This window comes from Periplaneta americana, chromosome 16 (genome assembly GCF_040183065.1).
Source record: "Periplaneta americana isolate PAMFEO1 chromosome 16, P.americana_PAMFEO1_priV1, whole genome shotgun sequence".
NCBI classification, from domain to species: domain Eukaryota; kingdom Metazoa; phylum Arthropoda; class Insecta; order Blattodea; family Blattidae; genus Periplaneta; species Periplaneta americana.
The window spans coordinates 23948005-23972898 of NC_091132.1; the positions used below are offsets into that span (position 1 = coordinate 23948005).

General features: G+C 34.7%; 1 protein-coding gene across 1 annotated transcript; it reads right to left on the bottom strand.

Moving 5' to 3' along the window:
* Positions 1-1277: 1277 nt before the first annotated feature.
* Positions 1278-21915, bottom strand: RanGAP (Ran GTPase activating protein). The gene is made up of 11 exons (XM_069849017.1): positions 21644-21915; positions 20320-20507; positions 17831-18010; positions 15430-15564; positions 13722-13994; positions 12156-12340; positions 8497-8749; positions 7565-7657; positions 4817-5023; positions 3561-3685; positions 1278-3240 (listed from the first exon to the last, which is right to left on the bottom strand). Exons 1-11 carry the CDS (start codon positions 21753-21755, stop codon positions 3171-3173), a joined length of 1821 nt encoding a protein of 606 aa, XP_069705118.1. The 5' UTR covers positions 21756-21915; the 3' UTR covers positions 1278-3170.
* Positions 21916-24894: the final 2979 nt, after the last annotated feature.

A 24894-nucleotide genomic window follows, 5' to 3' on the forward strand; every position in this document is an offset into this window, starting at 1 on the left:
TAAAATCAAAATATTAAAATGAGTTTGATCTGCAGAAGAGTCAATAAAATGACAATTTGTGTGGTATATTTATTTTCACTGTTTATGAATTACATTATTCTAAATATGTATATGTATATATACACACATACGGGGTTGGACATATCCCAGATGCCAGGTCACCAAAAAATTATGTGACACTTGAGTTTTTTTTATAGAGTTAAATTTTTTTTTAAGGCTTTGATTTCTTTATGTTGCTACAAAAGCAGAGGAAGTTTCGAGTGTGTAATGTGTTTTATTAACTATTATATTAATATATTTTAGTATATGTTCTTTTATTTCAATGTTCTTTTCATAAATGTGGTGGCACCTGAAAAAGAAAAGGGGAGGCTGGCACCTGAATATTTTGGAGTTTTGTCTGTCCCTGTTTCAGGACACATTCCCTAAATGCTTTTCAAACCAAAATCATGGGGAATGCCCACATATGCCTTAATGGAATTTATGAAGAAAACTGCCATTAGAGGAAGTTTCATTGAGGTACTCTTTCTTCAGACATTCAATTCTTTATTGCTTCTTTGGCACATACATTACCATCATTTTACTGAAGATAATGCCTCTATAAGGTTAAATAGTTAATAAAAACTTCAAATTACAAATTTTCCATTTTGTTAACACACTCAAGATGATGTTATTAAAACTATGTCAATGTATTCGGCGTGATCAAATGAAATCTGTTTGTTTAGGTTCACATTTAAACTAATATTAACTGGTTTGAAGTGGATTGTGGTAAATACATTCTGAAATACTGTCAATACTCTCGTTTCCACGAGAACATCCTGGGCAGTCTATGTGAAAAATCTGTGAATTTGCATCCAAAGTTAGTGTTTACAGTAAAGTCCTCTTTAAATATATCGAATAATGGTAATTCAATTTCTCATTCCCAAAGTCTGTCACCCAGAGGAAATTCAGATGCAGTACTATTTGCGTCATGTCAACATGTAACACATTATCACTAAACAATTAATATTCTTAAAATAATATTATTTTATGCTCGACCATGCCGAAATGTAGTAATTATACACCTGGTAGCAGTCCTTTAATGCATGTCATTAAAGTACACCTATTCAAAGTTCAAGTTTTCGATTATTCTCGGATATGCAATCGAAAGAAAACTAGGGAAATGTCACGGAGGCTGGAAATCCAATACTGTCGCAGAAGGTTATGTTCTGTTACTATAATAATTAGCGTTAATTGTAAATAATATTCAAATAAATTCAATTTGTCATCTCGTTTTTCAATTCTAAATCAATTTCCAGGTTATATCAAGACTAATGTTCTCTAGGTTATATCAAGGTCAATGATATTAGTGCCTCAGAAAAAATCAATACTTTCGCGTCTGCGCACATATCAGAATTCAGGTCAGTTCCATTCGTCACTGACATAACCATAACATGAAAACATATGAATAATTTCAAGTTAGAAATATGGTCGAGCATAAAAAGTCGTATGAAACTTGCCTATAATGGTAATTAAGATGCTCGTACGAAAATTATGAAACTCGCTTGCGCTCGTTTGATAAACAAACATACTCGCGTCTTAATTACTACCATTATAGGCTCGTTGCATAATGTACTATTATTTGATCAGCCTTCATAATTCAAGCACGACCTACAAATACACGTGAAACGAACTACCATTAAAAATTGTGTCAGAGGATCCAAGGAATCACAATGATCGCATGAATACATCTTTATTTTATTGCTTTGTATTATTTCTTGTTCATTAGGGATATGGTGTTTTTACTGTTTAATATATTTTACTGTATTTTATTTGTGGTTATTAATGATATGATTGAGGTTTTCTTTTGTATCATCACTCATTTATTCACTTACAAATAGATTATGCAACACTCGACAGATGGCAGCATGCAAACATGCACTTTGATGTTGCAGCATCTATCAGAGACATCTTGAACTTCGTGTTATGCTAACATTGTTAGATTTTCTCATCAATTGTACCTCAAAGATAATTCACGCCAAAATAAAGTAAAAAAAAAAAAGTGGGAAATGGTTAGATGAAATTAATGAAGGTATGTTAACTTTATTACATTCTCATATCTGCTCAGTGGAATGAATTCGATAATTGTAACTAGAATTAATATCAGAATAATTATAAGCTTATTTATAAATGTTTTGTTTATAACTGTGATAAATTTGTAGAAAATTATACAACTGGAGAAATACTTTGTGTAACAAATATGGGATGAAAATAAATGTGTTTACATGACAGTCAGTGTATATTATTTCGCTTCATTTCTTTTCTTAAAAATATCACAGAAAAATAAAATTAGTTTCTAATTTTACAGTTTAACTAGTCCTCATAAAAGTTTCTTAAATATAGAGCATGGCAAGAGAAAGAATGTATATTAATTAGCACTTTTTTCACTACACTTACAAATGGCTTTTAAGGAACCCACAGGTTTTAGCCAAGTCCATATTGAATATAGAACTTTATAATTGATATTACAATATGTATTATCAATCATCTGACATTCATCATCAATATATGAAATTTATCGAATTGAGCAGACAATAATTGATAGAGATAATCGATCAACATATTTTGAGTATCTAAGGGATATGATGGTAGAGACTGGATTAACCTTGCTCAGGATAGAGACCAATGGTGGGCTTATGTGAGGGCGGCAGTGAACCTCCAGGTTCTTTAAAAGCCGTAAGAAGTAACTTTAATTTTTGTGTGTGTATATGTATGTGTGAGTGTGTGTGTGTGTGGCATTTTTCTCGTAATTTCACAATTTGATAGGAAATTAGCATTTTTCGCATTTTCAATTCTAGAAATTATGCTAAATCACCTTACAGATGAAGAAAAATACTTTCTACCCCACAATTTTAAAATGTGCAGATTTTGCAAATGCGAAATTTTCTTTCTCGTTTGGTATATCTAAATTTTGTTGTAGTTTGTAATTTCTTGAAAGAGTCCATTTTTATATAAAATAGTGCTGTGTGTGTGTGTGTGTCGTGTATAATAAATTACACATTTCTTGATTTTAATTCTGATATATTTTTATTAACGTACTATTTCACATTACTGATTTCCGAATATATGCAGAAAAAACATTATAAAACATTTAATATATTATTCCGGACATGTTTAGCAACTATAATCTAAACTTAAAATTGAAATAGAGTACTCATCAATTTATGTTTAGTTGCAGGAAAAACATCCATATTCAGGTTTGGTCTGAAAAAATTAAAATTTTATGAAAAACATCCGACCTCTTAGGTAGAATGAATTAAAAGTACCATAAAAATGTACAATGACTAACACAAAACACGAATTTAAGATCACAGTTGCAAGGCTGAGTAATTTCATGAAAAACTTTTAACCTCTTATGTAGAATGAATTGAAAGTACCATAAAAATGTACAATGATTCATACACAACACAACATTTACGATCACAGTTGCAAGGCTGAGCAATCAGTACTCTTAATGCAGGTCACCGAAGGAGCAATTTTAGTTACAAGGCAAAATCGACTCTGATTCCACATCAAATACTTGCCTGTTCAGGAAGATTTGAAGTGTTTCTCGAGTTCCTTTCGGAAAATAGTCCTGTCTGATGGCATGTTCTAATGCAAACATACATCCATCCAAATTCCATGCTAATTTCAACTTCTTATCTTCACTCTGAAAACAGTTTTACAAACTATTACTAATATGTCAAAAGTCACCTGCAAATTCTGCAAAACCAACTTGTGATACACATGTGCAAAATAGAAAATAAATTACATTCCACCATTTTGATAGTTTTATTATTTTTACATTTCCAAGAGAGAGAATCCAGAAAGGGAGAGCTCTAAGCAGGGATACCATTAGGTTACAGCCACATTATTAATTTCTTTGTACAGTATTTAAAAGAACATTTCTACAGGCATCCCTAAAACTGAATAATTTACTTATTTCACACTTCACAGAAAAGTTGTTTTCTAATGCCAGGTGTTTGACAATAAAGTAATTTGACCTCTTGCACTCCAGTATTTTTCAAAGATATTATCATGGCCAGCCACTGAAGCACAGATTTTGAGGTGTTCCGAATCCATTTCTTGGTTTGAGTTGCACAATGGGCAGTTAGGGGACTGATATATTCCAATTCTATGCAGGTGTTTGGCCAAACAGTCATGGCCTGTTGCCAATCTAAATGCAGCTACAGACGATTTTCGTGGTAAATCGGGAATTAAACTGTGGATTATGATGCAGAGAGTTCCATTTTTTCCCTTGAGACTGTGTTATCAAATTTTGTTTGAAGTCTAAGTAGACTTCACAGAAAAGTTAAATCTACTTTTTCTTCTATTTGTCACTCAATTTGGTATAAGTTCATTTTGGGAAGTCATTCATATAAATATCTTTAAGAATTAAAAAATGTATATGTGGCATGGCAGGTGTAGTTTTTTAAATAAAGTACGACATTCTTCAGTCAGAAAAATAACCTGCAAAATGCTTGGGGGGGGGGGGGGGATGAAGAGCTTTAGGCCAAGAGCAACTATTTAGGTAATTCTAGTTCGAAAAAATAATTGTTAAGCATTTCTAGATCCATATTTCCACCGACTCTATGTGTGAAATGCATAAGTTTTGAAGTATTCAAATGTAATAACAAGGAATAAAAAGGTCAAAATTGAAGACTTATATCATTGTCTTTCGACATTTCTGGTCTTCTCTCTTGGCAGTGGCACATAACTTAATACTTAGTAAACATTTTTTTATTTTTACTAGCTATTTTAACTGTTAAGTTTTTGTATTTGAAATATTAATATTTCCTACCTTTATCAGTCCGAGATGGACCAATAAACTGTTGTTAACAATCGAAGACTGCTCTTGCTTTTCTGCCCACTTGAACAACTCCCGGTAAAGTGCATCGCTGCACGAGACTGATTCCTGCTTCACTTGCTCTTTGGAACTTGCACTTAATGACGACACCTTCATTAAAATTGGCATCATCTTCTCCAAAAATGTGTCTTCATTGTTCCCCTATAAATACATGTATCATTGTTAATGCCTTCTATAAGCAGGATTTTTATTTTACTATTGTAAGCAGATGTGGAGTGAAACAGGGTTGCATTCTCTCTCCGATCATATTTCTGATTATTATGAATGATATTATGGAAAGGTCTGTTGGCAATGTTAGAAGAGGTATAAGATGGGGATTAAACGAAACCTTGGAAGATCTGGATTTCGCTTATGATATCTGTTTGCTCTCCCATAGTTTTGGTGATATGCAGAATAAATTTAATATTTTATTAGAAGTAATAAAAGGGGCTCATATGAAAATAAACGTAAAGAAAACTAAAGAAATGAGATTAAATAGTAAAAAGACAGATAAAGTTATAATAAATAATAATATTGATACTGTTCAAGAATTTAAATATTTGGGTAGTATAATTGACAAGGATGGTGGAGCCTTTGAGGATGTATAGAACCGAATAAAAAATGCAAATAGTGCATTTGTCCAGTTGTACCCAATATGGAAATCTTATATTATATCTAGATCTACAAAAATTAAAATCTTTAACAGTAATGTGAAATCAATCTTATTATATGGCTGTGAGACATGGAAAACAAGTAAAATTATACAAAATAAACTGCAAACCTTTGTTAATAGATGTTTACGAAGAATTTTAAAAATTAGATGGCCAGATATAATCACAAACTCAGAACTATGAAAGATAACAAATCAGAAAGAAATCACAATAGAAATCAAAACACGAAAGTGGAATTGGATAGGGCACACAATCAGGAAAGAAGATGGAGCAGTAGAAAGAATGGTTTTGGATTGGAACCCCCAGGGTAGTAGAACAAGAGGAAGGCCAAAAAATACATGGAAGAGAACAGTTTGCTAGGGAGGGGAAAATATGGAGTGAAGTGAAGAAGTTGGCTACAAATAGGGTCCGATGGAGGCACTTTGTGAATGCCCTATGCTCCTCATGAGGAGATAAAGGAGTTTGATTGATTTGATTGATTGTAAGTAAAGTGGAACTTCAATAAAATGAGTTAGTAAAGTTAATATATATATATATATATATATATATATATATATATATATATATATAAGGAACAGCAGAAACTGCGGTTCATAAAATGAAATTAATTGCAACCTTAATGTTCATAAAGGTACTAGGTACCACATTCCACAGAAGAGCAAAACATATCAATGCAATGGGGTCTCAGTTTTTAAAGAAACAGCAAACTGTGTATCTTTTACATTTAACTTTTCAAAGACCATGCTACCTCAGAAGGATGTACTATTAGATGTTCTACAAGGTAAGGTGTTTCAGAATAACTATTCCTAATTTTCAGCTGTGATAAGAGGACATGTAATTAAACATTTTTTCTTAATAAAGTAGTATCTGCAAATACTTCTGTATCAAGATAATACAGTAAAAGTTAAAGGTCTTGAGGAATCTTAATTAAAAAAAAAACCCGCATGCAGTACTAATGATAAATAGAAGTTTGTAGTTCCTGATTTATAATCAGTTTTATTTAGTATTTAGCAGGTTGTATAATGTTTTCACACCTTCCTGCATCCATTTTCCTATTCTCCTCTTGTTTCTGTAATCTCAGTCCCCCATTCTCAATCCTTTTTTATTTTTTCATCAGTCCGTTTATCCCTTGTTTCCATGTAAGTCTAGGCCCATCTCGTTTCCTTCTGGTGGTAAATATCAGGTCATAATTTCTTTTGGTATCTTATCCCCTTCCATTCTCTACCAATAGATACCTAGTCACATTCATTTTTTGTTTAATGTTGTATTCTTAATTTTGCCCTTTCTAGAAAACCTCACTGAATATCACCAAAAATCCATTTCTCTTGAATTTAATTGTGTTACAATTCTTGTTTTTCATTGTCATGTGTCTGTTGCATATGAAGGGTACAGAGAAAGAACAAACAGTCACAATTTTCTTAAGGGTGATGTCATCATCTAATTCAGTATATTACTGCAAAATTTATTGTTGTTCCTAATGAAAATGTAGGAAAGGATGATTGTATCCGTAGTGATAATTCTCCTTTATCAGTTTTGGTAAGAAAAACACATAAATTTTGCAGTAATCTACTGACTTAGATGATGTCGTCACCCTTATGAGAATTGTGACTCTGTTCGTTCTTTCTCTGTACCCTTCATATGTAATTGTACTTTTGACTGCTGCATGATAGAATGAATCTCTGTTTTAGAAATTTCGGCACAGTTCCACAAAACAGTTTAATTTTGATATTGCTGCTATAATTAATATACAAAAACCACAATTTTCCTGTATATATTCTTAGGTATATAACTTTCAACAACAAAAGAAAATGAAAAGAGGGAAAGATCATAGAATTAGAAAATATTATTCCAGTTTACTCTGTAAATGTTACAACACAGAAGTTACTATGGCATTTGAACAGTGTTAGCATAATGAAAACACACTACAAAACTTTAGCTCCATAAACCAAACTCAAGGTAGCCTACTTATCATCTCTTACAGTAGATGCTTCTCACTGAAGATTACATGAAAAGAAAACAATCAATCACGTACCCTAATTTCTTTCAACATCAGTTCAACCCGATTGCTTCCTAAAGCAGTGAAATTTTCTTGTGTTGGACTCTGCAGGAACTCTGTCACAGTTACCTTAGAACAAAAATAGTATATTTATTAGAATCTTTCAAATACTCAGTACAACATATAATTAATTAATCACAAAATGTCTAGCTATACAGAGTGGATGGTAACCTATGCACCAAAATGAAACTGGTAATAGATCATGAGGAGAGATTTGAAAAATCCAAGTAAGTTTTCTCTGGAACATTCACCATTTTAGAGAAAATTGTTTCTATGAAGCATTTGGCAACATTACAGCTGGTGTAATAATTCTAAGCAAGAGCGGCCTCTACTCCTTACCTTCCCCTCCCCCTCTGCTGTACTCAATCGGTAATATGTGATGTGTGCTGTTGCAAGATTTATTTCAACGATTTTCGCTATTATGCAGTTGAAATGGTTTAATTTGCAAAAAAAAAAAAAAAAAAAAAAAAAAGAAACCAAGACATTAATTGTTCAGATTATTTTTACCTATCTGCTGGTATAACAATCAGCCATTTCTCTCGGGCTGTTACCACAAACATTGAGCAAAACACTGAGCAAAGACCATTTTTTTTTCCCCTGCTTAACGGTGCTTCATCAAAGGGAAAGTGTAATAAAAGTTTTGTTAACATTAGAATCACCTCTTAAATTTTGGTGCAGCAGTTACCATTCACCCTATATATGTAGGGTAATAATAAATCAAGTAAATCATGAAGTTAATAACTCGGGATTTGAAGGAAACTAAGGTATGTACACTATTTGAGCCATATTTATTAGTACAAAAAAATGCAATACTTTTAGATTATTTGGAAAATGTAACGAAAGATAAAATGTACACAACCTACTAACAACTATAAAAATATTAAGCATAAATTTGTGTTATAACATACCGAACTTGTAACTACGTCTGACTGTAGTTTAGTTTCTTCACTGTCACTCAGTTTTACACTCTGGATTTGCTGTATTGTTTTCTCGAAGTCCACAATATTTCCATCACCCTTTTCAAGACTCTTTCCTTCTGTCTCACTTTCTTCACTCCCATCAACTTCATCATCTCCATCCTCTTCTTCCTCATCTTCATCCTCCTCATCATCCTCTTCCTCCTCATCTTCTCCCTCTTCTTCATCTTCATCCTCATCCTCACTGAAAGTTAATGATATATTTTATTAAAGCGAAAGTATTCTCAATCAAGAACTATGACAGCAACCACCAAAATAGTGTTAAATAGCATAAATAACCACATAAATTTTCTTTTTGATCTCGTTAAAGCTGCATTTGGATCTTCTTTTGCACCAAAAATCTATTACTCTCACTAAGTCTGAATCATGTACCTTGGATTTGTAGATGCCAGATATCTTGGTGGAAAACAATTTTTTACTAATTACTAAAGCATTGTTAAAGCTTCATCTCGTCTATACTGAATTCCAGATATGAAAAAAACTGAGGTAAACAAAATGGTGGAGTTTTACCACCTTACATATCATAATATCAAATCACACATGTTTTCCTATTGGGTAGCATTGATGTACGCACTAGAAATTAGTTCGCAACTACTTATCGAGATATTGACTGAATAATTTCGAGGGAAAAATTGTTCCAGAGCCGGGTATCGAACCCGGGACCTTTGGTTTAACGTACCAACGCTCTACCACTGAGCTACTCGGGAACTCTAACCGACACCAATCCGTGTATTATGCAAAGCTTAATTTGCATAATACACGTCACTGTTCGTTAACAGAAAACCACAATTTAAGTCACACGGAGTTAGTGTGCACTCGAAGTTGGTTGCTTGACAGTTGTCAGCCCACTTTGAGGTCTGTGGATATAGAGGGAAAAATTGGATCGGTGTCGGTTAGAATTCCCGAGTAGCTCAGTGGTAGAGCGTTGGTACGTTAAACCAAAGGTCCCGGGTTCGATACCCGGCTCCGGAACAATTTTTCCCTCGAAATTATTCAAATCAACTTTACAGGGAGTTATACCTGAAAATCTTGATTTGCGAGATATTGACTGTTTATAATAATTTAGACAGAAGTGAAATATGATAAAATCATGAACCGAGATTTGTGATACATTTAAGGTACGGTCACACGTCGCTACTTTTGCTGCGCAACTTTTGTACTGCAGCTGCAAAAGTTGCGTGTTGTGTTCACATGTAAGCCAAAAGTAGCGCGCTGCACACTACTTTTCGTACTGTGCAACCCGAGTGCAGCAAAAGTTGCGACTGGAGGTTGCGAGTCTGTTAACACACAAGGCGCTACTTTTGCAGCTGCAGTCATGTTGCAGGTTTCCATCTCCGTGTTGACTTCTCAAAATACATTTTGTGGTTATGTTCGCATTATTAATAAATTCATGCGAAAGCTTACTTATCTATTATTTGCTTTTCTGTCCTAAATAGTATTCAGAAATTGGTATTATTTTTACTATAAAGCTTTTAAAAACGCCTATATACTTAAATGATAAACAACAGCATATTCATGTAATCAATGTTGGCAACCCTCCTGTTTGAAACTACACTACAGAAAATTAAAAAAGTGAATTATATCGTCAGCAAATATTCTCAGACTGTGTTGTGCATTTAATAACTATTACAAATAATTTATGTTCATCACATCTAACATTAAAATACATCCCAACAATAAAAGTATCATTGGCACATTTGGGTGACAACACTGGTCGCAACTGCAGCCAAAGTTTCAACAAAACCGATATCAAAAATGCTGCGGCTGCAACCCTGAGAACCCTGCTCGCACGTCGCTACTTTTAAGCTGCACGCAGCATGGAAAAGTAGCGAGCAGCAGGTTCGGCAGCCGCTATTTTTCGGGTTGCACTGTTGTTCACACGTCGCAGTACGAGAGTTGCGCAGTTTTTTATACTGCATCGCTGCAAAAGTAGCGACGTGTGACCGTACCTTTAGAATACAAGCATGAGTTATCACAAACACATTCTCACAAAATTAATATTAACGGGCTTCCTTTAGAATGTACTGTTGCATTTCATACAACTAGAATCTGCATCCCAACCTAACCTATACTATTTCGCATGTAATGCCAAGACCTGTTTCGCTCTTTCGTAATCCTACAAAGTTATTTCTCCTTACGTACCTAAGCATATAAACATTATTATACTGAACAGTGAACAGAAACACTTGCTACTGTAGAGACCAGAGTCTGTGCTGTAGCATGGTGTACTGCACAGGCATTAAGACGATTCCATAACACAATTTTCATACAATTATCAAATGTTTACCTCCACATCGTTTTTGTGTGGAAAAATCGGACTAATCATCAACAAGGTATTATAAAAATGGATTCTTTATAGAATTCAATGCCTTTCTTCATAGTAACAAAAACTAATTTCCTAATTCCCATATTAACAGACTGTACTATGGAGAGTTCACGCACTGCAATTTTAGTCGCGACGCTGTTATTCCCGGCGTGACTCCTCCTCTTTGCTTATGTCTTAGGAAGTGGAGGCTCTATAAAGTCTAGGTAGGTAGTATCGTTCGCCATTTTTGTTCTTTCGTTGCCGAGCTACCATACGAGGAATCTATTTGCCACACCGTTGAACATTATCATGTTGTACCTCCTATGATAATAAATCAAACGCACTGTAATTCAGCAAATAATTGGGCAGCAAATAACGTCTTCGTGTGCTTTCTGCGAACACCAACGAAAGAGCCAAAATGGCGGGCGATTATATTAAGTATTTATCGAGCCTTAAGAAATGAATAATGTCTTCATCAGCGAATCACAAGACGCACACATTTAAATTGTAGCCGACCTGCAACACGATTCGCTGCCGGAAATTAGAGCGACGGGACTATAGATGACAGTATCACAGCGACATATTACATTTTGCAACAAATGTTCTCTACCTCAATATTTTTCTTATCTGGATTTCAGTATAAAAAATATCCAAGTGATTTTTCAAAATGCTGTATATTATTTAGCAAATAGATGTCCCTACTTTCTTTTACAAATTGTAAACTCGTTTATAAATGTTACTTTCTCAGATGTTTTGTTATTTCTAATTAGTAATGTGAAGATGAATCATATATTTGAAGACAGTGGCATACGCAGAATTTTGTCAAGGGGGGCCGTTATTAAAATTATTTACAATTTACATTATCGGTATTTTGAATTTTGCGTATTATTACTATTACTGAAATTTGATCAGAACAAATGTAACATTTTAAAATTCTTTTCAAAACAAAACGTCAAATTTCTGCACATCTAAAGGACAAAACTAAAATTCTTTCAATCATTGATTATCATAATACACTGCTCTCTTAAAATGACTGAGCATATTGCGAAATGGTTTTCCCACAACATACTATGAAATGTATGATATAAAATAATTTTTATTTCGGAATGGAAGCAAAAATGAGCAAACCTGTATGTATTAAACTTTTTTGTTTGAAATATCTCAAAGAATAACCTCCTGAAATTAATGACATTACTTACGATTCACCCTGTAAAAACCATATGTTTATATGAAACTAGGTTCTCTATATTGCCCTGATGACAAAAGTCTCGTACAAACTTCTTACCTAAGACTGCCGAGGGCGCCTAGGCGGCCACTGTCCTGCAGTTCAGACTGCAGTTCCTGTCGACCAGTCTCACCAAACTGATTTCCTCCCAGGTCCAATAGCACTAGCTTTTCTTTGTTTCTCATGGCTCTACTTAATTCTAAACCCCCTCTTGCTCCAATTTCGTTGAATCCTAGATGCAATTTCTGTTTAAATTACAGACACATTAATAAAATTATTTTTATGCCAATTACAGCATATACAATGTTAGGTATGCATTCTTATCTTTAATACTTCTTCAGAATTCTGCCCACATTACATTAAATCAGTAAGTACAGGCAGTTAAAACTAATTTTACTCATTATTTCTATTACATTTTTAAGAGAACTTTTTAGCTTTAAGACGGTATCTTGTATAACACTGTAATCTTACTTTTTCTCTAGAAATACATTTTCAAACTTAAGATCATTTTTCTCAGTAAGTAGTTTGTTTAATTATTATTTTTAAATTTCCTACAATGAAAAATCACTGTATGAGTAATAAAGTGGTAGATTATAAAACTAACACAACGAGTAATTAATGTCAACAAATATGAAAACAAAAAAAATATATATATGTATATATTATATATCTTTTAATCTACTTCACATGTCGTACATATTTAAATTTTCAATATATTCATTTTGTTTCATTCATAGTCTACTAAAACTCTAAACTATACTTCAGTATAATTCTAACTAAATCTTCCCTAGAGCTCAATATACAGAGTGTCTACACCGAAATGCCCTATTTTTATTTTGTTCTCAATATCCAAAGAAATAAAGATAAAGTAATTTTGTTCACAAACATAAGTCGTATGAGGATTAAGTCTGTAACAAAAAATCACAAACTTCCATGTGAGCCCCTTTGGTGGCACGTTGGCTGTCTAGTCTGTATTCAATTTCTGTCCAGGTCCACTCCAACATGCTCAGAGAGACAATCCGGACACAAAGGACTCGAAGGTCCCACACTTTAGTGGTGTACACCCTGTCCTTCACATAGCACAAAAAAAAAAAAAAAAAAAAATGAAATCCAGCAGCCTGATGTCAGGAGAACGTGGAGTCCAATTCAGGGGTCCATCTTGTCCTATCCAATGCCCTGGGAATGTGCTCCACACAGCTACCAGTGGGGTGGAGCACCATCTTGTTGAAACTATAGCACATCCAGGTAGGTTGTTCTTGTGACAGTCTTGTCGGATCATGTTCCTCCTTGTCGGATTGTGAAAGTCATTGGTACCATCCATAGATATCCTTTATGTCTACACAGGGGCTAATGTGGCAGTGTGCATTTGTTACAAAATTAATACCTCATACGACTTATATTTGTGAATAAAATTTCTTTATCTTTATTTCTTTCGTATTGAGAGCAAAATAAAAATAGGGCATTTCAGTGTAGCCACTCTGTATTTCTCAAGTTTAAAGTTACATAAACATGTAGCTTACATAAAACTCAATTTACAGAAGCTTCCAAACCAATATTTTCAGCAAGCCAGACTCTCTTTAAGTAAAAGAATTCCCTCCCTATATTAGGAAAATCTTCCATTTTTACCTGTAAATCGTTGTGTTCATCAGCTAGTGCAGCAGCTAGTAACAATGCTCCTTTTGTCTTCAGCAAACAATCCCCCAAATTTATTTCTTGTAATTTTTGTAATTTGGGGAAAGCATTGGCCAAAGCTACAGCACCTTTTGCAGTAATAGTATTGTCATTCAAGTTTAAGACCCGGAGATTTGGATTTTGTACAAAAGCTTCACTCAGAGCAGTAATCCCAACGTGATAAATACCATTCTGTGGCATACACACTTCTTCCAAAGTTCCAAGTGTCTGCAAAAAAAACATTTTTTGGATCAATCCATTTAATGAATGTTTTACATGAAAAGCAATACCGATAAGAAATGAGCAGAGACTGGAATTTTTCGTTGAGTTCGGATTTTCCAATGGGAAACTGGATTTTTCGGCATTTTCAAAATACATAGCTTCAATAGCACAATAAATATCCTAGCTTTCAAAATACTTTTGAGGAAAATACCTGTTTTTTATGTTGGTTATTCAATGAGTTTTAATCTTACTTAATTTGTTTCCTACCGAATTATTTTTTATATAAGTTTTTGCGTGAATTTTACTTATCTATCTTAATAATTATAATTTCATGATTTTTTTTCGCAGTAATAAATTTTATTAATTAATGGGAATTCGATTTGGTAATTTTCATTTATTACTGGTTGACAAATGATGGCATTTATCAGACAAAACATTATTATATAATAAGAAGTGTTCACAGTTTGCATTTGCATATGGCACATGGGAACAAAGGATGCATTCAGCAGGCTAATAGTGCTTATGATATGATTCTCTTTACATATCCACAAACCACAGATGGATATGACGTCAGGAATGCATTCATACCAGATATTTGAACGAAAACGAATTCAATACTATCGAATGTGCAGACCATTGATATGGACCTTATCTATGCTACGACTATTGATTGTACTACAAAAAAAAAATAAATAAATAAAAAAAAAAATATAAATATAAAATTTGCAGACACTGTTCACTAATTACAAAATCGCGTATTGTTCGCAAAAACAGGGGAAATTCGCGGCTTGATACTGATTTCGCGATGTTTCGTGACTTCAAATCTGGCATAAAAAAATTGAAGGAAGTATTTTTATTGTAATTAGTTGTTGAGAAATATTTTTTCTAAGAAAATCGCGAAATATTCCAGTATCTAGAAATGAGCAATAAAATGACTGAATTACATCATAAAAATGTTGTTCATAAAAGAATATGCAAGTCACCGTAGGGAAGAGAGATAAAAAGAAAGCAGGAACAAACAGAGGACAAGGAATACGAGAAAGTGTTCAAGGAAAGAAAAAAAAAGTGAGTGATTGAAATAAAGAAAAAGATAGAAATGAAGAAGAAAATGAAAAAAGAAAAACAAGTAAACAGAAAAAGAAAAGAACGAAGAACGAGACAAAAGTAAACTGAAGAAAGAAAGCAGAAAAAGAAATTAAGTAAAACGTGGCAGAATTAAATTTATAAGAATTCAATTATTAAATACTAAATATGATATCTCCAGTATGTGTTGTATTAGGTGCAGATCTGTCACTGCCCAGACTCTACATTATCCCAATTCCACCGAGTCCTTCCCAGTATAGTGTGAGTGAAGTGCAGAACATGAGCCAATGACAAACCCCAGATAGGATAGTTCTCAATATGATATCTCTGTGAAGCAATAATCTGCATAAATTATTACCCGAAACACTTCTGCAAGTGCTTTTGCTCCTTCATTTTCAAGTCTATTTCTTCCAGCTATGAAAACCTTCAATGCAAGAGTTTTTCCACTTTCTCTACTGTTATTGTAGCAATCCAACAAGGCTCGTGACAACATCTGTAGAAAAAAAAACATTCAATACAGCTTTAATCACTTCGTTATTTCTTTACCTCTGGTAATCATTAAAGCAATAATCATCCTGAATAAAATAAATATAAATAACAACTATCAACTCTTCAAGCAATACAAACAAAAATTAATTCTTTAAAGGTGATGTTACTAATTGTCAGTGCCATCTACTGACACCTGGGAAAGAAAGAAAAAAAAAAAAAAACATTTCTTATGCTTAATAAAATTTGTATTCTTACTTAAAAAAAAAAAGACATAAAACGCACAAGAACAAAAAAATGTAATTTGGAAACTCAGAAGTTTTGTCAATACATAGCTAAAAATAATTTAACGAGATCAGAAGACTTCCCTTCAACAAACAAACACAATTTCGACAACTGCCGTTTTTTTAAATGGTTATTTTACAACGCTTTATCAACTGCTAAGGTCATCTAGCGTCTGAATGAGATGAAAGTGATAATGCCAGCGAAATGAGTATCTGCCATCTTACTTTATTCCATTACCAAAATCACAAAGAAACAAATACAATTTCCAATACCGGTACGATAAAACACAATTTTCTCATGTTTGAATAGTAAACATGGAATATCCAAAATTATAGCAAGTCATACTGACCACAATTTGAACATCTATTAAAAGACAAATCATCTCTGATTATCTAAGAAGAAAATGCCCATCGAAATATTAAGGGATTTCAATCTGTTACAATAATTTCATCCAATTTGTATCATCATCATCATATCCCTCACGTATTAGACCCTACAGGTGTATGTAGTGTTCAATTCAGTAGTAGTAGGTTATTTTACGATGCTTTATCAACATCTTAGGTTAAATAGCATCTGAATGACATGAAGATGATAATGCGGTGAAATAAGTCCGGGGTCCAGCACCGAAAGTTACCCAGCATTTGCTCATATTGGGTTGAGGGAAAACCCTGGAAAAAATCTCAACCAGGTAACTTGTCCTGACCAGGAATCGAACCCAGGCCACCTGGTTTCGCGGCCAGACGTGCTAGCCATTACTCCATAGGTGTGGACTTCAATTCAGTTTTACCACCATTAAAACAATTTACAATGTGTTGCCCAAAGCATATAAGTTACAATGTCTGTTCCCTGAACACTTTTAGGTTGAAACATCACTATTAAATGGAAAGAAAAAACTATTACTTAATGCAATACAAAAAAGAAAAACTTACTCCTATGTTTCGAGAAATTAATAATAATATAAGCACAATTATTTCAACTTTTCATTGCAAATAATCGAAATTTATACAGCGTGAACAGTAAGTAATGTCATTAATTTCAAGGGGTTATTCTTTGAGATATTTCAAACAAAAAAAGTTCAATACAATTTTGCTCGTTTTTGCTTCTTTTTCGAAATAAAAGTTGTTTTATATATGAAACATTTCATAGCTTGTTTTGGAAAAGCCATTGATTTAATTCCCATTATATTCAGTAAATTTAAGAGGGCAGTGTATTATGGTAATAAATGATTGAAAGAATTTTGGTTTTGTCCTTTCAAGGTGCTTCTGATTTATAACAGTATATTCTCAGATGAACATATTTTTAAGGAGTACGTTTTTAATATGCAGCTGGCTACAGACTGGAAGGTCCGGGGTTCGATCCCAGATGGTGACAGGATTTTTTCTCGTTGCCAAACTTTCAGAACGGCCCCGAGGTTCACTCAGCCTCCTATAAAATTGAGTACCGGGTCTTTCCCGGGGGTAAAAGGCGGTCAGAGCGTGGTGTCGACCACACCACCTCATTCTAGTGCCGAGGTCATGGAAAGCATGGGGCTCTACCTCTATGCCCCCCCAAGTGCCTTCATGGCATGTTAAAGGGATACCTTTACCTTTTACCTTTTTAATATATTTTGTTCAATTTATTCAAAGTACTTCATTTTCAAGAACACTATTTAATTGTATTGCTTTAATGTGTTGGAAGACAAAATGGATATGTGTGGTGGAAAATATATACCATAGCTTAATTTTTAAAATTAGTGTTGAGTGTCCCATACTTTTTCTGATTTTTCTGAGAACAATATTTAACAAGACAACATAATTTACCATGACTACAAAGGGGTAAACATGTACTTATAAGAACGGTACAGAACTAAATGCTTAGCATGACGACCTAGTTTCTTTATTCTAGAAATTAATATTTTGGAACTCCTTCCACAATGACACCTTATATCAGGTCTCAAACTGAGTTACCATCAGTTAATTCATATGAAGTGCAAAGTTTTGCAAATTTACCTTTCCTCCACTTATTCCAAGACCATTGTTGTTCAGTTTAAGTATTTGAAGTAGATGGCAAGAAGGGCTGCGTAACAGCATGGCAAGTCCTTCTACACCAATGGGACCGAAGGCATTATCACTAAGATCCAGCTCCAGGAGTTGAGTACCAGCCAAGACCAAGCCACTGCTGAGAAAATGCTGTAAAATATGTAGCTACTTAGAAACGTACATAAATGAACAGTGCAATCTAAATCACACACACACACACACATACACTTTATAAAGTACAGTGCAATCGAGAAGTCCCTCTGCAGTGCCTTGTAGCCGAGAATCCAGTAGGCACAAGCATATGATGCACTGCAGAGCTGTAAGTCTGTAAAACCGGAATGAATGTTGGAGTGCCAACACTCTCCTGGTTTACTACTACTAATGGAGCTGCAGAGGGACTTTTCGATCGCACTGTACTTTCCTTGATTTGTACAGAAGTGTATTCATCTAATTACCGTATTTATCCACGTAATAAACGAACTTTCTTTCCATGATTTCTGGATTAAAAATCCAGGGTGTGCATTATATGCGAGGAAAAAGGTTTAGGAGAAAAAAATCACAGTCAGTATATTTTTTCATTAATAAACTTCTTCATATGTAATCGTGAAAACATTGTAACTAATTAAACAGTTCATTGCATAAATATGCGTCAAAAATGACTTTCATACTCCATCGGCAGTCTGTCATGCTAAAAAGAAGTGTATATATATTATTTTAATGTACCGAAGTACATATGATATTTCCATGCTGCGTCATCATACGATGAAAGAGTAATGGAACGGAGAAAAATTCTCTCCGGCGCCGGGATTTGAACCCAGGTTTTCAGCTCTATGTGCTGATGCTTTATCCACTAAGCCACACCGGATACAACTCCGATGCCGGTTAGAATCGTCTCAGATTAAGCTCCAACTCTTGGGTTCCCTCTAGTGGCCGCCCTCTGCACTACGTCATAGATGTCTATGAACGCAGGACCGAAGTCCACACATGTGCTGAGGTGCACTCGATATGAGTGACTAGTATGACGTAGTGCAGAGGGCGGCCACTAGAGGGAACCCAAGAGTTGGAGCTTAATCTGAGACGATTCTAACCGGCATCGGAGTTGTATCCAGTGTGGCTTAGTGGATAAAGCATCAGCACGTAGAGCTGAAAACCCGGGTTCAAATCCCGGTGCCGGAGAGAATTTTTCTCCGTTCCATTACTCTTTCATCGTATGATGACGCAGAATATCTGCATGGAAATATCATATGTACTTCGGTACATTAAAATAAAATAATATATATGATATGCGTAAATCACTTCGTGATTTAAGACAGCGCTTATTCCGTCGGATCCCGGCCAACTAGTCACTCATATCGAGTGCACCTCAGCACATGTGTGGACTTCGGTCCTGCGTTCATAGACATCTATGACGTAGTGCAGAGGGCGGCCACTAGAGGGAACCCAAGAGTTGGAGCTTAATCTGAGACGATTCTAACCAGCGTCGGAGTTGTATCCGGTGTGGCTTAGTGGATAAAGCATCAGCACTTAGAGCTGAAAACCTGGGTTCAAATCCCGGCGCCAGAGAGAATTTTTCTCCGTTCCATTACTCTTTCATCGTAAAAAGAAGTGTGTTATATACTTACTTAGTTAAGGCTTTTAAGGAACCCAGAGATTCATTGCCACCCTCAAATAAGCCCGCCATTGGTCCCCATCCTGAGCAAGATTAATCCAGTCTCTACAATCATATCCCACCTTCCTCAAATCCATTTTAATATTATCTTCCCATCTAAGTCTCAGCCTCTTCAAAGGTCTTTTTCCCTCTGGCCTCCCAACCAACACTCTATATGCATTTCTGGATTTACCCATACATGCTATATGCCCTGCAGATCTCAAATGTCTGGATTTAATGTTCCTAATTATGTCAGGTGAATGATACCATGTGTGCAGTTCTGCACTATGTAATTTCTCATTGTCCTGTAACTTCATCCCTTTTAGCCCCAAATATTTTCCTAAGCACCTTATTCTCAAACACCCTTAACCTCTGTTCCTCTCTCAAAGTGAGAGTGCATTATATGGCAGTAAAAATTTTTAATAGCCTGCCTATGGATATAAAAAATCAAACTCAAAGTATAAGATTATTTAGGGCCAAATTAAAGAAGTAGTGTTAATTTATTCCAGCATGGGTAGTGAAAGCAACGAGTATTACAGAACCAAATGCCCACATTGAGAGTGTTTTCACATATAAATAATAAAGGCACAGATATAAGAAACAGGAATGTTTTGGGGCTGCTTGTAACATAAAAACGAACTTCTACGAGCTATTAGAAAAACCAATCACAAAACGAATTTTAATTTTTTCTTGCACAATAACTTATATTCGACAGAAAGAGGTTTAAGATTAGCATTTAGGCTAAAAGTGTTTTTAACAATTATTCAGTCATTACACAAATTTTTTAAATGTAATTTGTATTACAACTTACCAATGCTTTCGGAATTTCTGTTTTCATTCGGCCAGTGAACAAATCCTTCCATAGCGCCCTCTTCAATTCACTGTGTGCCTCAAGTGCTTTTCCAATAGCTTTGGCTGCATCAACACCAAGGGTGTTGCCTTCTAAATTCAGGTAGTGCAAGTTCTGACAGGCATTAACTGCCTTAATAACATCCCTTGCTGTAAAAAAATTATAAAAGTGTAAAATAGCTATGTACCTACAAAGTAAATACCTACACTTAAATACAATTACTATTAATACAAGATACTTAGCTGTCTAAGTTTGTACCTACTGCAAAAGTTAAAGCAGATTTAAGCCACTTTTCTCACACATAAGTTAATCTCACTTAGTACATTTTATGATTCAGTAAGTTTAAAATTCAACGCAAATATACGAATAATAAAATAACTTTGTGCCATATTAACTTAACCCTTAAGAACTGTAAGGGGTGTACAGACACTATTTAGAACACCACACGTCAGAAATTGTTTCGTTTAAAATGCTGTAAACTTCACTATCAAGAATATCTTAAGCTTTGTCTGAAGAGAGAAATGGCCATTTTATCCCATCAGATTTTAATAAAATGGGCACTGTTGTCGGCTTGTGAGAAATGCTTCGTAAGTTCAGGAGGGTGTAACGGCGATAAAGGCAAATATGGTAATATAATGGGACAACTCTGATTACCTGGTTCAATCGTTGTGGCATCAATTCATGTAAAATGAGTGAAAAGCAATAAAGTAAATCGTATTTACTGATCCCTTTAATTCAAAAAGGTTGTTTAAAGTCGGCTAAATTATGCTATTTCGATAATAATGCTATTTTGAACAGAAATGACCAACGGTAAATGAGTCTCAAGGTGCTAGGTCACCATAGCACCTAAAAATTGTTGGCAAAATTTCAGTATTCGGTTACCTCACTGTCAACAGTGTAGACCTATCTTATGACACTAAAAGGAGCAGATTTGTCTGTGTTTGTCGACTGCACATCATCACGCTTACGAAAAAAACACTTTTCAGTAGGCCTACTAATAATTTATTTTGTGTGCACAAGGTTGGAATTTTGAGGGAAGAGGGAAAGGAAAATTTGCCTTTTGTTCGCGGTACATAGCATATGACTCAACTAGAAGCCAAGTACGTAAATACATTTGTACCTTAACGATACTGATACGGGTTATACGGGTACCTGTGCCCTATATGTTTGATTAATGCATATATATTACTATGCTTTCCTTACGAAAATTACTTACGGTTAAATATAAACAAACCTCATAACGATACAACATAACCTAACAGATGATACATTTGTATATAATTACCATCGTCTTCTGTATTAAGTTTCAATGACTTTCCTTCAAAACTGACACCACTGCTGCCCACGGATGTAATAGAGAGCTGCTTCGTAACTTCATCCATGGCAGGATCTGACATTATTTAACAGAAAACAAGAAACACCACGTTCAAAACACTTTGGCGGTTTTGTAAATACAAGTCCCCCTCTCTCTCTCTTTCTTTTACAACAGACTTTTTTCGATCAACGACTAATTAGCCTTCGAAACTTTACATGCGGCCACAAGAAAAAAAAACCAAATGTCACTCCCTCCACGATGACCATCCCTTCTATGCATCAAGTCGGCCGTGTATGCAACAGCACATGGAAAAGAAAAATCCCTCTGATCATAAATAAAAATACCGCAAAACCGTGTAAAAAATTATATTCACTTGACAGAGTTGCCAAATTAATAATTTTTCCACTATTTATAGTCTAGCGGTGCAATTTCTGCATTAATAATTTTATTATTATAATCATTTCGGCTGGTACGGCAGGTTTGGTTGATCGACTGCAGGATGGCGGGAGAAAACAAGTTAGTTAATGGTAAGTCCAACAAATTTTCGTTTCATACTATAAATATTCTTCTGTAGTGCAAATGTTTGAATTTTCTATTCTACTTTCTTCTGACCTGCCCAAAGTCGAACCCTATATAGATCATTTATATAATATGATATAAGAACTAAGGGGGTGAAAACAGGGAAAATCCCCCCAATCAACGGGGTATTTCAGATGCATCTAAAGTTATAAACTATATTCTTTAGTTTAATTTTGGTAGTTTACTAGTACCCGGTACTCGTTACATAGATCGTTTTTGTGTTTACACAGTGGCTCCTTAAAAGAATTTTAATTGTTTGTTACTAGATGCGATTCTAGTCAGTTTGTAATGTAATTTTGGTCCAGGGAAAATATACATCTATGATTATATAACAATGGCTGACTTAACAGCTTATGTAACGAGTACCGGGTACTAGGAAACTTCCTTAATTTTAAGCCGCATATAACAGGTGAAGTTCAAAAACCTGAATACAAAAAAATGAAATCACTGTTTTCTTTTGGTTTTGTTGCATAAGACCTCTCTTCTTACAGAAAAAAAAAACTATATTTACTGTGGCGAAGCTCTTTAAGAGGCTTTTGAGGCTTAGCATACCCAAAAAATTTGAGTTGTAATACCTAGTAGGCTACAGTAGAAAGTTCGTAATAATGATGTATCATAACATTTTGACGCTACTTAAAATCTTGACTGGTTAATTGGTGGAAGAGGAAACCATATTCGTTCCGAAAATGAAGAGCCGGATTCACGAGTATTTTCAGAAAGAATATGACGATGCGAGGTGCGGTGAACCTATGACATCCGTCACCAAGTGTATGAAAGAACTATTAAAGCGACTGGAATTTGTGAAAAGTAGAATTCTTAAGAAAGAAATAGGCGAACTGAGTAGTCCAACGAAAAACGGCTGCGTCAAATCTCCTACATATGACCTTCAACGCGAATCAGAAGGGTGCAGCTTTGCCCAATAAAGGAGTATCGCTATCATGGGGGACATCGACGGTTGGGCATTTATTTAATTGTGAAATGCAACAGTTTGTCAGGTATAAAGAGAATGAATTTCTATGTATTCTCGAAAAAAAAAAAAAACAATTTTAGATCAAACCGTTCCCTCTGTACAGCTATCAAAAGAAAAAGTGACCGCTCTCTAGAAGCTGAATTCCCTTCAGGTATCTTCGGTACAATTCGGAGACAGGCAATGTTACATGTTGTTGGACCACGGGCCTGATATCTGCAGTTATAATTGAAGGGTTATGCGTATCACTATAGTAGCGTAGTGGTAGTGTTCCCGGTTGGTCTTCATGAGATCGTGCGTTCGAATTCAACCTAGTGCTTGTTATGTTTTTTTTTTGTTTGTTTTGTTTTTAAGAAAGAGTGGAGATATAATTGCTCCTGTTCTTTTATGACTGTTTTAGTAATTAAAATCCTCATTTTTCTATATACACTTTTAACACATCTATCACTGATTAAATTTCCAACTTCTTTACTATGGGATTTACCTAGGCTGACTAGTTTCTTCATTGTCCAAAGTCTAGGACTAGACTTTGACTAGCTTATGAAGTTATGATTCTTCCTCCGTATTTGTGTGTTGCAATTGTGATTGCAGGTGATTTCTTATGAAATGTCGGCCGGTTTATGGAACCGATGCTCACTCAGCATCTTGATGAATTTGGGAAGGTACAATCTCAAGCCGGCTGGGAGAATCATCGTAGTTGGATAATCATTCACCTCTTCTATGAGTGTGGGACCAGTAGTCGGTTGAGAGGCCTTGGCCCTCTATGGACTGTAGCGCAACGGATTTGTTTTGTCTTTTCATTAGTGGAATAAACTGAGATTCTGAGTACATAGAGCTACGTACGGTACATTACACGTAATATATTTTAATGAAGTGCGTAACTTGAAGGTGTTAAAGAAAATACAATAGAATTGTATAACATTGAGCAAGTACTATATATGATTTATAGGCCTACATAAGTGGCGAGAGATTCTCCCCCACGACTTTAAAAATAAAAGTTGGTGTACACCCTAGACCATATATGTAACATTATTATGATCTAGGTGTACACATAGAACATTCGGTTAGTGTTTTATGAGAAAAGTGACTTCTGATATCCAGAAACATGGATATTAAGAAGTGAAGAGAAACGACTGAAAACATATTGAAACATGTGGGTCTATACTTTTTTTTTTTTGAAAGATGGAACATGGAAAAACAACTGAATGTCACATAGCGTGGTAGGCCTGTTGCTATGGTAACAGCGGTTGAGTTGCCAAACTCACAGTTCGCACGTGGCGAGTGCTTAATAGCTTTCTTGGCAACATTTATTGTGCACACAATGTTAGCATTGGTACGTTTCGTCTTTGATTCTCTGTCGATTTTTGTATTGTTATCTTACCTTCGCGTCAATTGTCAATGAATGTTTTAACGTCAGCCATCTTAACGACAATTGCTAGCTTCCATCAGCTGGCAGCATGGTAGTCCATATTGGCAACATGGCACTGTAGTTCCAAGCTCGGCCGCTTAACTGTCATGTCCCATCTTCCAAAAAAACAAAGTATATATGGAGAATATTAATAGAAAAAGGAGCATTTTCTGCGGGTCTCTGGAAAAAGAACTAAGGAAGAGACTAGTGAAGTGCTTTGTGTGGAGTGTATCATTCCATGGTGCAGAAACATTGACATTTCGACGA

Bases quoted from the DNA above. Each gene is read 5' to 3' on its own strand.
- RanGAP (XM_069849017.1), bottom strand. From the start codon at position 21,755: ATGTCAGATCCTGCCATGGATGAAGTTACGAAGCAGCTCTCTATTACA. The intron at 12,341-13,721 runs GTAAAAATGGAA...TAATTTAAACAG, and splicing joins ATGAACACAACGATTTACAG to AAATTGCATCTAGGATTCAA. The intron at 3,241-3,560 runs GCAAGTATTTGA...TAATTTTTTCAG, and splicing joins CTTCAAATCTTCCTGAACAG to ACCAAACCTGAATATGGATG.